General features: G+C 44.0%; 1 protein-coding gene across 1 annotated transcript in view; it reads right to left on the reverse strand.

Annotated features, from left to right (window-relative positions):
* LOC310791456 (multiple epidermal growth factor-like domains protein 10) overlaps nucleotides 1–12,957 on the reverse strand; it is a gene marked incomplete at its 3' end in the record, with an annotated part of 114,942 nt that overhangs the window by 16,579 nt on the left and 85,406 nt on the right. The window contains exons 13-14 of the mRNA XM_083653147.1: nucleotides 9,305–9,451; nucleotides 3,988–4,122 (exon numbers count right to left, since the gene is read on the reverse strand). Coding sequence (XP_083509273.1) covers nucleotides 3,988–4,122; nucleotides 9,305–9,451 — 282 coding nt within the window. The remainder of the gene's footprint in view (nucleotides 1–3,987; nucleotides 4,123–9,304; nucleotides 9,452–12,957) is intronic.

The raw sequence follows: 12,957 nt of genomic DNA on the forward strand, positions 1-12,957 counted from the left end.
CAATTAACACCTAAAAATCAACACTTATGAACAATCGAAAAATTTGCTGTGTAGGCCTACACAACTTTTAGGCTGATACGGCTACAATTTGGCATCACAAATGATTTTCAAAACCACACTAATTTGCTACACGACACATTTCCCACTGTTGATTTTCAGTGGCAATTATTGGAAGTTGCCAAATGTTGATCGGATAGCTGTTTATTCACTCACGTAGCTGATATGGCTCCGGGGTGGCTGTTCAAAACAAGCGAACGTTACATTGGGGCTTTTCACACTGCACTTAGCCCCAGGCTAAGGGATTCCGTTAGCCCGGGGCTAACGGAATCTGTTAGCCATATCACACACCCATGGTATTCTCATAGCCTTGGGCTGCAAAAACACACTTTGAGAGTTAGCCAGTCAATAGCATCATTAGCTTGTACAAATGCGTATCCCACAACGAGAGAAGAGGGAAAGCCCCCCCATGTCGGACATCTGATCGATCAAGACTCAGCCAGTTAGCTACGGGCCTGCTCAAAGATGCTAATGTAGACCTTGTTCATCTTTAGATGAATATTTCACAGCACACCCCTCCACTGTCCCCTTTTATTTCAAATTCCACTTGGAAAGGAACCTTGGGCCCAACTGTGTTAGTCTGAGAATGAACAGCGTTTAACCTACAGAGGAGCTAAAGCATCCAGGCTGAGTGAAATACTGATGTAACGTTACAGGAGGAATATGACAAAAACTTCACATCAAATGTCTCATGATGAGGATGAAGAAGTTGTAGAAGAGAGAGAGAGAGAGAGAGACAGAATGAGCTCAAGGTTTTAGACTCCGCCCCCCCCCCTTTAATAGTTAATTCAATAGAGAGCCGCAGGGATGGCGTATTTTTGTAGGCTGAATGCGGAAGTCCCGAACTTCCTGGTTCTTCACTGTTTCTGTCTATGGGATTTTTGAATGCGTTTTTGCCGCGAGGCTTCAAATACGGTCTCTGGGCAACGCAAGATTAATCAAACGCGAACCAGAGTTCCGTCGGATAATCTTCACACATGAGGACCACTTTCATGACTTTTGTAGCGTAAATGCGAGCCCTAGAAGTAAAATGCTCGAGCTAAGCTAATCCAGAACTACACACTGTCGCATAGGCTTCCACGTCACGTCAGCACTCAACCTGGACTGTTGTTGATGTGTGCACTGATTACCCCGGGCTGAACGGGCTGAACCAGGTGAGGGAAAGAGAATTTCCGTGTTCGCCCTTTGAAGTGGTGACGTTATTGACGTATCGACTCAAAAGTGTAGTCTCATTTAGCCGTTTGTTAGCTAGCCGTCCTTTTAACGGCACGTAAAAGCTTCAAAACTCGTAAAAGTGGTCCTCGTGTGTGAAGATGATATTACTAAACACTGGTTCGCGTTTGATTAAGCCAGCGTTGCTCAGAGAGATTATTAGAAGCATCGCGCCAAAAACCCATTCAAAACTCCCATAGGCGAAAACTGTGAAGAACCAGGGCTGTTAGCATCGATGATTTCCGGACTTGTTACTGCGGCTCTCTATTTCCACTTAAGCCAGCAGTGACAGCAGTGTTATCTAAGGAGGTATAAAAAGAACCCTTTATTATTATTATATGGTAAATGGACTGCATTTATAAAGCGCTTTTATCCAAAGCGCTTTACAATGTGCCTACCTTCACCCATTCACACACCGAGGGCGGCCAGCTGCCACGCAGGGTGCTGGCACAGCCATCGGGAGCAATTTGGGGTTCAGTGTCTTGCCCAAGGACACGTCGACATGCGGACTGGAGGAGCCGGGGATCGAACCACCGACCTTCTGGTTAGTGGACGACCTGCGCTCTGCCTCCTGAGCCACAGCCTTCATCGTTAATCTACAGTGGTTTGCAAAATCCAGCAGCGCACTTTCACTCTTTTACCAGCCTAGCTTAAACAAGGACTCCAAATCATGGTTAGTTACCAGTAGACTACCTTACCAGACAGGAAAGATTGACTATTTACCTGTTTTGTTTTGGCAAAAAAACAAAAACACTGGTGGACATTTAATGCAAAACTGAGTTGAGCAAGAGAAACTGATCACTGTAATACATTTGTCTCATTTTGGAATAAGTCTAAATGGACTGTCTGACCTTCACCCCCTTTCAACTGTGATGTATCAATGACAACATGAACAAATATCCCAATCTAAATCCATAGTCCAGTCACCCCTTAATCTAAATCCATAGTCCAGTCACCCCTTAATCTAAATCCATTGTCCAGTCACCCCTTAATCTAAATCCATAGTCCAGTCACCCCTTAATATAAATCCATAGTCCAGTCACCCTTTTAATCTAAATCCATAGTCCAGTCACCCTTTTAATCTAAATCCATAGTCCAGTCACCCCTTAATATAAATCCATAGTCCAGTCACCCCTTAATCTAAATCCATAGTCCAGTCACCCCTTAATATAAATCCATAGTCCAGTCACCCCTTAATCTAAATCCATAGTCCAGTCACCCTTTTAATCTAAATCCATAGTCCAGTCACCCCTTAATCTAAATCCATAGTCCAGTCACCCCTTAATCTAAATCCATAGTCCAGTCACCCCTTAATCTAAATCCATAGTCCAGTCACCCCTTAATCTAAATCCATAGTCCAGTCACCCCTTAATCTAAATCCATTGTCCAGTCACCCCTTAATCTAAATCCATAGTCCAGTCACCCCTTAATCTAAATCCATAGTCCAGTCACCCCTTAATCTAAATCCATTGTCCAGTCACCCCTTAATATAAATCCATAGTCCAGTCACCCCTTAATCTAAATCCATAGTCCAGTCACCCCTTAATCTAAATCCATAGTCCAGTCACCCCTTTCCCCTTTATGACCTAGATACAGAGTAGAGAAGGCAAGAAAGATCCTTCAGACTACAGTGTTCATCATCATCAAAATCATCCCTGTCCTCCTGCAGCAGAGCAGCTGTTCAGTAGCTGTGTTCAGTAGCAAAGATCTAACAAAATGATTTAGCGACAGAAGATCAAGTTTACCTCCAGTTTACAGTTAAAGTCACAATCAAACAGCATTTAGATGCTGTCTCGCTTCTGTCATCTGACATGTTCTGGTTGAAACGGAATGTTGGGGCGGGACATAATGAGGGGAGCGACTGTTCAGAAGTTGGTGGGGTGGAAAAGAACAAACATGGAAAACGGCTTTAGTGCTTTTATACAGAATGTTGAGCTGTCACAACTTCAGAGTGAATACATCTGAGCCACCGGGACACGGCAATGGTGTCTTGGCAAAAGGGAACATGAATTCAAACTGTCAAAAATACATAACTGCACCATGCTGCCAGTGCCACTTGTGTCAGTTTGAAATAAAAACAAAATCTGTGATGTATGTATTGTAGGCTGCTGTATGTGTGTAAAAAAATGTTCTCTAGGATGTAAAAGTAATGGCATTTTTATATAAAGAAAATAATTGTGATTTTTATTTTATTTTTTGTATATTAGAATGCGCTAAAAGGGTGAAAAGGCATTTTTCATTTCACTGTGAATTTAACTGTTTAGACTTAAAAGCAGTCTTGGGCAGTAATATATTACTCAATATTATGACTGTAATATATTACTTTTCCCAGTAACAAGTAGTGTAAGTAACTTTAAGTTACTCCATTACTTTCTCCAGCGCTGGCACAGTGCTAAAACAAAGTGTTACTTTAGGCAAATAAATATTAATTATGATTTTTTTGTTGACTCCTGTAAGGTGTTCTAATAAAGTGGATTCAGTTCTAAAAGGAGTTGACTAAACAGGTTGTACGTCACTTGTTCGAAGGGGGGGGGGGGGGGGTAGCGAAAGTAATACCGTAGTAATATAACGAGTAACATAACTAATTACGTTTGATACCAAGTAATAAGTAATGTAATATTACTTTTCAAAGGAGTAATAAGTCAAGAGTAACTTATTAGTCTTCCTGAGTAACCTGCCCAACACTACTCTGAAGAGCTGAAGGAAAGCAGGACTGACCTTGGTTGCAGAGCGAGCCGAAGAAGCCGGACAGACACTGGCAGTGACCGCTCACGTGGTGGCACGCTCCATCACTGTGGACACACTGGGGACACGCCTGGCTGCAGCGCTGACCAAACAAACCAGAGGAGCAGGCTGCACACACACACACACACACACACACACACACACACAAACACACACACACACACACACACACGCACACGCACACACACACACACGCGCGCACACACACACACACACACACACACACACACACACACACACACACACACACACACACACACACACACACACACACACAACACACACACACACACACACACACGCAGACAGGACAGGAGGATGTGGGTGAACAGTGTGTGTGTGAGAGAGAGTCTGCTCCAAAAGTCGATTTCAGAGTTTGGAGGAAAGTTTTGATTAGTCCTCTGATTAGTCTTTGGTCAGTTTAATTAAGCAGTTGTCATTATTGAACTTAGGCCGAGCGTACGCTTCACTGAAGTGCCAATAATGACAGTAAAGCACACGCTCTCCTGTAATATTGTGATTATGCGGTTACCGTTAACGGTTACCAACAAAATAAGAGATATATTCATATTCGCTGTAAAAAATAAAAAATAAAATGCTAGTGTTATCTCCGTTTCCCTGGCAATACATGATACTGACTAATTACTGGAAAATGAGTCACACCGAGTAGACTTTCTGTAATGAAACCGTAAATCCACTCTGACGCTCCCCACTGAAATGAGAGCGCGGATCTATGGTACATTACAATGGCGCTCCCAATTTACAAACGGTCCAGTGTGCACTCTGGCACTCGGAGTGGCTATTTCCGAATGCACCCCTAGTTTACTACTCCAGCAAGTAGCCCGACCATTAGTAACGACCTAGCATCAAGAGACGAAAACTAGTCCCAGTTGAGTCCAAGGAGGTTATAGCCAGCCACCTTAAGCTCATGCTTTCTAAAGATCGTGATTTACCAAACTGAATAAATACCACACAAACACAAAACTGCCTTGCTAGTGTTGCGGGTAAGATCCGCCATATTGTTTATAATGGGTTGCCATGGTGATGTTGGGTGGAGGTTTATGTTAGTACGGAGGGCTTAAAGGAAGCATTTCCGGGGTTAGGACGCTCTCTCTCGTCTCTCCCCGAGTAGTGCGTCAGACCGCATGGACAATGGCATTGTCTAAGTTAGGGCGTCCATAAATGAACTATCCAGTGGACACCGAGTGGAGGGCTGGTGAACTGCCACAGGAACGGATTGGCCAAAGACAAGCAGCTGGACCAGAGCTACATGCTAGCGCGGCTACATCAACACTTAACTCCACTCTAACTGTGGCAACCCTTCCTTTCTTTCTTAAAGAGAGACACCAACATTTTTGGAGATTTGCCTATTTGCCATATTGCCAATAGTAAAAGTATAATGTAGATGCCTTTATCGTCACTGTGCGTGCATTAGAAAGTGCGTTTCACCCCTCGCTGCTACTTAGCTTAGCACTACAATGGCAGTATATGATACAGCTGCCTAGCCACTATTCAGCCGCCCAAAATACACATTCCAACAGCGGCAGAAACATTCACATGTATGTATGTATGTTGTGACTCGTGTTCTCTCCACACGATGAAATAATAATCCAAACGGGAAACATTTTCAAAGTAAATCCATAGCGAGAACTAACAAAGAGGGTTCCCTCTGAAACCAAAGTTACTTCCTCGTTTGCCTGAGGCACATGCGCCGTGTGCAGTCATCAGTACAGCATGTGCCTCAGGCAAACAAGGAACTAATTTTGGTTACAGAGGGAACCCTCAAAACAATAGTGGATTTTCACACAAAACACTGTTGTAGAATTATCCTAAACAATTGAAGTGGATGGAGTCCAACTTTCAAACTAAAAAAAAAGGGGGCGGTACTGTGGAAGGATTTGAACCTGCGACTTGGCCTTTGGTCAGAGGTCTGAGGATTCTGGGAAGAAACTTGTGTCATGCCAAAATGTCAAAAATGATGAGCAGTTTGTCCCCAAAATGATGGGAATCATGTTGTTTTAATATTGTTGATGGGAAATCATGTCGTCTTGATATTGTTGGGATGAATGTTTGTACAATGATTTCACAACTGACCAATTATGAAAAGCCAGAAGCTTTAATGCTGCCAGAAGTGGCGACAGAATGGGTCAAGATGACCTCGACTGAACGGATGGAAATTAGCCTCGTGCTAAATCCGGCAATTTTTACACTTTTACTATGTTCCAGGTTTTAGTATCTGTTATATGGTTTCTGTGTTCATTAATTTTGCACTGTCCCGTCCAAATAAACAAATAAATCATTAAATCAAATATGCAGGAACTATGTGAAATGGTATAATGAGGGCCAAAACACAGGCCTGGGTGCATTAAACTCATGAGAGGATGTTGTTGTAGATATTGAAGTATGATTTTTGGATATTGGCTAGTTAGGGGCGAGAGTGAGACAGGTGATGTTCTCAAACTGGTTGTAGGGTTAAGGTGACCTTGGAGGAGGAGGTTGAGAAACAGGATGATGAAGCTGGTTGTTTTGCCTCTGACAAAGCTCTATAACCAACATCACTGAATGGAGAGGTGGCCACTTTTTCTCTATCCTCCATGCACTCCACTACCTCACAGCTCTCATATACTCTCACCACTGTTCTTGACCTGTCTATTCTATCGCTGTAACTTCATGCAACTTAGAAATAAACCACACGCTGAGAAACTTCATCCACGCTTGATCTCATCATTTCATTTACCTTTCAATCTTACATTTCCTGTTAGTTATTTTATCACAAGAAACTGACCATCGAATTATATTCAGAAAGAGCCATTGCAGGAAGGCCACGAGCTGCGGCCTTGCCTGTCTTCAGACCAACTTTCAAAGCTGAACAGACAATTTCCTTCTACAGTACTCAGCTGGCATAATCCAAGTCTCCACAAGCCCTGAGATATCACGTTGAGTTGAAAAGACATAATTGACACCCTTGTTTTTAGTCTAAATCTGTAGCAGGCCTCCTTCTTGCTCCTTCCTTCCTCCTGTGGCCACAGTGAAGATTGCAGCTAAAACAGGGTGTGAAATGACATCTTTTCAAGTCAACTGGGAATCTCAGGGCTTGTGAAGACTTGGATTACACCAGGTGAGCATGTATGGAGGCTTTTTATGTTTTTTTTTTTGTTGGTATACTTATCCTTTAACGTTATGTCTACTACGATCCCTGTTGTGTGTGTGTGTGTGTGTGTGTGTGTGTGTGTGTGTGTGTGTGTGTGTGTGAGAGAGTGTTTGCCTGTGTGTGTGTCCAAGCGTGCGTCTCTCTGCCCGCTGCTCGCTGTCTGTCCCCAGGGTGGACCTGTTAGCCTGGTTAGCCCTGTTAGCTCTGCTTTGTTTTGCTTTCAGCACAGGTCCAAGCCCATACGTCTTGCTTAGGCCTTTAATTATCTTTAATTGATGCTTCACTAAGTGGGAGGACAGGCTTGTGCAGAGACGGCCCTGATGTTTCACTCTCTCGCTACACAATCGTTGTAATTAAGATAATTGCTTAAACTGTGAACCGTGAGCCCTCGGATTCATCACCCTGATGTAAGCAGAGGCAGAGAAAACCTGCTGCATGCTATGTGGCACACACACACACACACACACACACACACACACACACACACACACACACACACACACACACACAAGTGCCTAAATGTGCATTTACACCAAGGCGAAATTCGAGGAACGAGATTACATACAAAGTCAATGTAAACACCAGTGTTGGGGGTAACTCATTACAAAAGTATATATGTAATATATTACTTTTAGCAGTAACTCAGTAATATAACTTATTACCAATAGGATTTCAGTAATATTATACCAGTTACTTTGTGAAGTAACACAAGTTACACATTTAGTTACTTAAAAAATAAATCAAAGCATCTATTTAAATAAAGATAGATAGAATCATTTCCTAATCAAATTGTGTGTTTTTATGCAAATAACCACTATAGATGACAATAAGAAAGGAAAAGGATCACATTTAGAATTTTCGACCGTTTACACTGACTTCAAGACGGTTGAAATTGTTTGTCGGGATGGTTCCGGGGCGGCGATGTCATTCTACTACTGCTGTCATTTTGGTGAAGGTAATGCAAAAGTAGTGCGATAAGTAACGAGTTACTCTACACAGACAGTAATATTGTAAAGTAACTTATTACTTTCAAATGAAAGTAACAAGAAATATGTAGTATATTACATTTTGAAAGTAATTTGCCAACACTGGTAAACATACAAGTAGAGACCATTTTGCACCGGACGGCGCAAATGACGTGCCGTGAATGACAAGATATTCGCCTCAGCCGGCCATTCGCTCGAGGTGACATTTTTCAACTTTGGTGAAGAGCCTAATTTGTGCAGCCAAACTGGCCTTGGTGTGAACACACAGTTAGTTCCGCCCCCTCCCGGGTCCGCATGGCATGGGACCTCAGTAAGTGAATTCCCTATGCATTTCTCCATTGACGTTTTGTCAAATCCTTATAGAGTACAAAGAGTTTTACTTGGACAAACCAAGCGATTCAGCTACGAGTTGAATCGCGAGTGGCCATCAAACACTTGACTCGGACCAAAACGTTGTTGTTGTTGTTTGTCTGAGTCAAATGTTTTATGGTCACTGGTGAATCGTGACTCATCTTGTAGCTGAATCACTTGATTTGTCCAAGTAAACCTCTTTATAGTGTAGAAGCATTTGACTGTACTAGAAATCGATTTCTAGGGTGGAGACTGTGGAGAGTGAGTGGAATGGAGTGTAGATGGTGATTAACATAACTTGCAAGCTAGGAGCACTGATTCGCCAAACCTTCTTGCTTGCAGGCTACTTGCCCCTTACCTCTCTCTCTTTCTCTCTCTCTCTTCATTCTCTCTTTTCCCTCTCTTCCCTCTCTTCCCTCTCTTCTCTTCTCTTCTATGCTTGTTTTCTATAAGCTTTAAGGTATGTACATTGTTCAATCCTCTTTATTGATTGTGCTTAGCTAGATTTAGCGAGACACATTCGCTGTAAAGTCCTCGGAGACATGCTTGTGAATTTGGGCTATACAACTAAACTTGACTTGCCATCAACCCAGCGGCTCGCAGTGAGAACATGGGAGCAGCAGACACATCATTATTCTTCTCTGGATGACCAAAAAACAGGAAGGCCACTATAGGATACACACACACACTACACCGCAGATGCATCAGTAGATGTGTGCGCCCGTGTGTGTGTGTGTGTGTGTGTGTGTGTGTGTGTTTCTGTGTGTGTGTATGTGTGTGTGTGTATGTGTTGCATTCTTACTTCGTCTGCAGTTGGTGCCTCGGTAGCCGGGCGCGCACGCACAGGCGCCGTCCTCCGGGGAGCAGGAGCCTCCGTTCTCACAGGTGCAGCTGTAGGAGCAGTTGGGCCCCCAGCGGCCCTCCTCGCACACACTGTCGCAATGGACACCTGCACAAAACATGCACACACACACACACACACGGACACACACACGCACGCACGCACAGGCACACACACACACACACACACACACACACACACACACACACACACACACACACACACACACACACACACACACACACACACACACACACACACACTTTTTAGTCTACTGAAACAGCTCTTATAAAAGTAAATTATATATGGCGGAATACTGACTCAGGTAAAATAGCAGTTCTGGTTTTACTAGACCTCAGTCTAGACATTGCTGGACAGGTCGGAAAATAGTGTGGGACTTTCAGGAGACAGTCCTTAATTGCCTCATTGTACTATTGGCAGCCATGAATCAGATAGAGCGGCTATGCCATGTGGAATTCCCCATGGATCAGTTCTTGGACCTCTACTGTTCACTGTTTACATGCTTACACGTTACAGAGCTACAACATTAATTAGCATAATAATTATGCAGATGACACCCATATACAGTATATCTGTCTCTCTCAGCAGACGACTCCAGTCCAATAGACTCACTGTGTCGTTGTTTAGAGCAGATCAATAATTGGATGAGCCAAAATGTTCTAAGATTAAATAAGGGCAAAACAGAGATTACAACAAGAAAGAGAAGAGAAGTAGGATCAGTGAACAACTCAACTCCCGGGCCTTAACGATCAAGTCCGACATCTTGGCACCCTCACAGAGAAGCGAAGTGCAAATCGGCAAGTAGGAACAAATCACAACAAATTGCAAATCAAATTAACAAAAGAGAAAACAAGACCAAATGGAAATCACAACGGCAAAACAGAAACCACAACCACAAAGCAGAAAACACAAAATTAACTTCGACCACAAAAGGTACCCAGCTCAACTTTTGAAAGTCTTTTGTTTAATATTTGCCGTCGTTTCCTGATTTGTGGTTGTCGTTAAATCACAACAAATTGCAAATCAAATTAACAAAAGAGAAAACAAGACAAAATGGAAATCACAACGGCAAAACAGAAACCACAACCACAAAGCAGAAAACACAAAATTAACTTCGACCAGAAAAGGTACCCAGCTCAACTTTTGAAAGTCTTTTGTTTAATATTTGCCGTCGTTTCCTGATTTGTGGTCGTCGTTTTCCTATTTGTCCTATTTTCTTGTGACTCGCACTTCACGGCCACCGTACGACTCGTTTCTCTACCGCCGCTCGCAAATGTGCGGATGTGTCACTGTTGACTTTTGGACTTTTGGAGGAGGAGGAGAATGATGCGACGAGGGGGGATGCCGGGCGGGCGGGGACGTTAAGCTGCAGGTATTTTCAGCACCTAGCCAGAGACGGAGGTGGCAGGGGGAAGGGGGGGGGGGGGGGGGGGGGGGGGGAGTGTGTGTGTGAGGGGGGGGGGGGCACAGACAGAGGCCATGTGTCAGATAAGAGACGCGTAGACGACAAGAGCCAAAGATAGCCAGCTTCTTCTTCATTCTGCATCTGCTCTGTAGTCATCTCGCTGTCTCACACACACACACACACACACACACACACACACACACACACACACAGCGGGGGAACTGTAGACTTTGGCAGGGAGGGCTGGAGTAGGTGGCAACATCTCTGAACCTTCTCCCCACATAATGAAGATTGAGTTGAAGCTTGTGTAAAGTGGCCATGCATCAGTGCAGCGTGCTGGAGAGGTGCTGCTCTTCCGGCAGCATCCTCTGGTATCTGCCAGAGGGTAGAGAGTGTTTCCCATCCAGATCGTCTTATACACAAGATCTCATATGTTCCACATCAAGCGTTCTCTATTGTGTTGCGTTATAATCTGGATTTGATCAATTTACTCCTTACAAACTGCTCAGGTTCAGGTGGAATAGATCGGTTAGTATCGCATAGAGACACTGCGGAGCGCGTCATCATTCAGAAACCACGCCCAAAACGGGGGAAAACAGAACCCCCCCCTCCAATCCTGGCGTTCTCCTATGTCGCGTGCATGGTTGCGTGTTGCACCAAAAGATTGTATATACGGAAGATGAACACTCCAACTTACTTCCTTGACAGCTAGATCCACATTTTTCTTCCCGACAATTCTCATTGGCTTCCTTGTTTTCCTCGGGAGTACAAAAAACTTTAACTGCCGATTTTTTACATTTGTTGTCTGCGCAGCCCACCACACGACAGCTTTTAGCTATGTTTAATTCAAGGAAAATGACGCTGGTGTATGATGGGAGTGAAAGGAGCGATTTTCCCCCGTGATGGGCGTGGCCTATTTCATGCATGTGGAGAAGTGTGGAGAAGTCTTACGCATTTCCCAAATAGAGACTATCTTGCGATGAGATCACACCAGCCGTGATGCCCGCGACTTAAAAGGAATGTGGGCCGAGCCCGTTGCTGGGATCACAAACTCTGCCTTCATGTTGATGTCAACTACAGTACACACCTGTAAACCTTTGTGACTGCATCTTGTACAGTTTTGATGCTATCATGCTAACAATATCTGTCCACAGATGCGTAGGGCTTTTGCACTGACGCCTTTGGCCGCGCTGCCGCTAAGTTACGCCATACGCCGCCGCTAAGTCACGCCATCATACGGCGCCGATTTCGGTTTCCATTAAAAAAAAAAAAGATGTGCAAAGCTGTTCCGAGCCGCACTCGAGATGGGCCTAGTCTGGCCCCGCCTCCAAGCGGGCTGCCCAATCGCAGGCAACCCTTGACGACCCCCCTTCTCCCCCTCAGAGCGATGTGTAACTCTCTGTGCTGGAGAGAGCACAGAGGAAGACGTTAGTACTTTTCTAGCTCCTAACTGAATCTCTGTGCTTTGAGGTTTACTTTCTCTCCTGTCTTTCGCTTTGTGTACAAAGTTTTCAGATATCTGCTTTATTTTGCCGGTTCCCGATCGCTCGGAGCCGTGTCAAGTTACTGCCGAGCTGAAGAAAGCATTTCCTGCTGCTGCTACTTCGTACTAAAATCTTTACACTGACAAACTAACGGAAGGCATTTCTTTTATTTTGAAGGACTTAAAAGGGAACTTTGTTTGTGTTTATGTGTGTGTGTGTGTTTGTTTGTGGTTGTGTTATTTTAGTTTTCTCAGTCTTTGTAAGCTGTTTTGGTGTTTAGCAATATGTAAAACTGTCACTTTTTTATCATGTCTTCTTATAGAGGGAATATACATTTTAACTTTTCATACTGATGACACAATTATATGTTCTTGTAAACCCAATACACAGTAAGTAAAAAAGAAACTATAGTCTCCCAATTCTGCTGGAGATGTTTTCCCCTTTAAGTTGAAGTGTCTCAGTCTTTCATCAGTCTTGCGTGTGTGTGTGTGTGTGTGTGCGTGTGTGTGTGTGTGTGTGTGTGTGTCCTAAGAGGCAGGAGTCTGTCTCCACAAAAGCCGGCTTAAAGAACGGATCCGAGCCCTCCACAGTCTGGAAACCGGCATGCCTGAGAGACTCACATTACACATTCATTTTCAGCTACGCTCAGCCACACTCGCTCACACACACACACACACACACACGCACACACACACACGCACACG

This window comes from Poromitra crassiceps (assembly GCF_964638095.1).
Source record: "Poromitra crassiceps genome assembly, chromosome: 16".
Classification (NCBI taxonomy): domain Eukaryota; kingdom Metazoa; phylum Chordata; class Actinopteri; order Beryciformes; family Melamphaidae; genus Poromitra; species Poromitra crassiceps.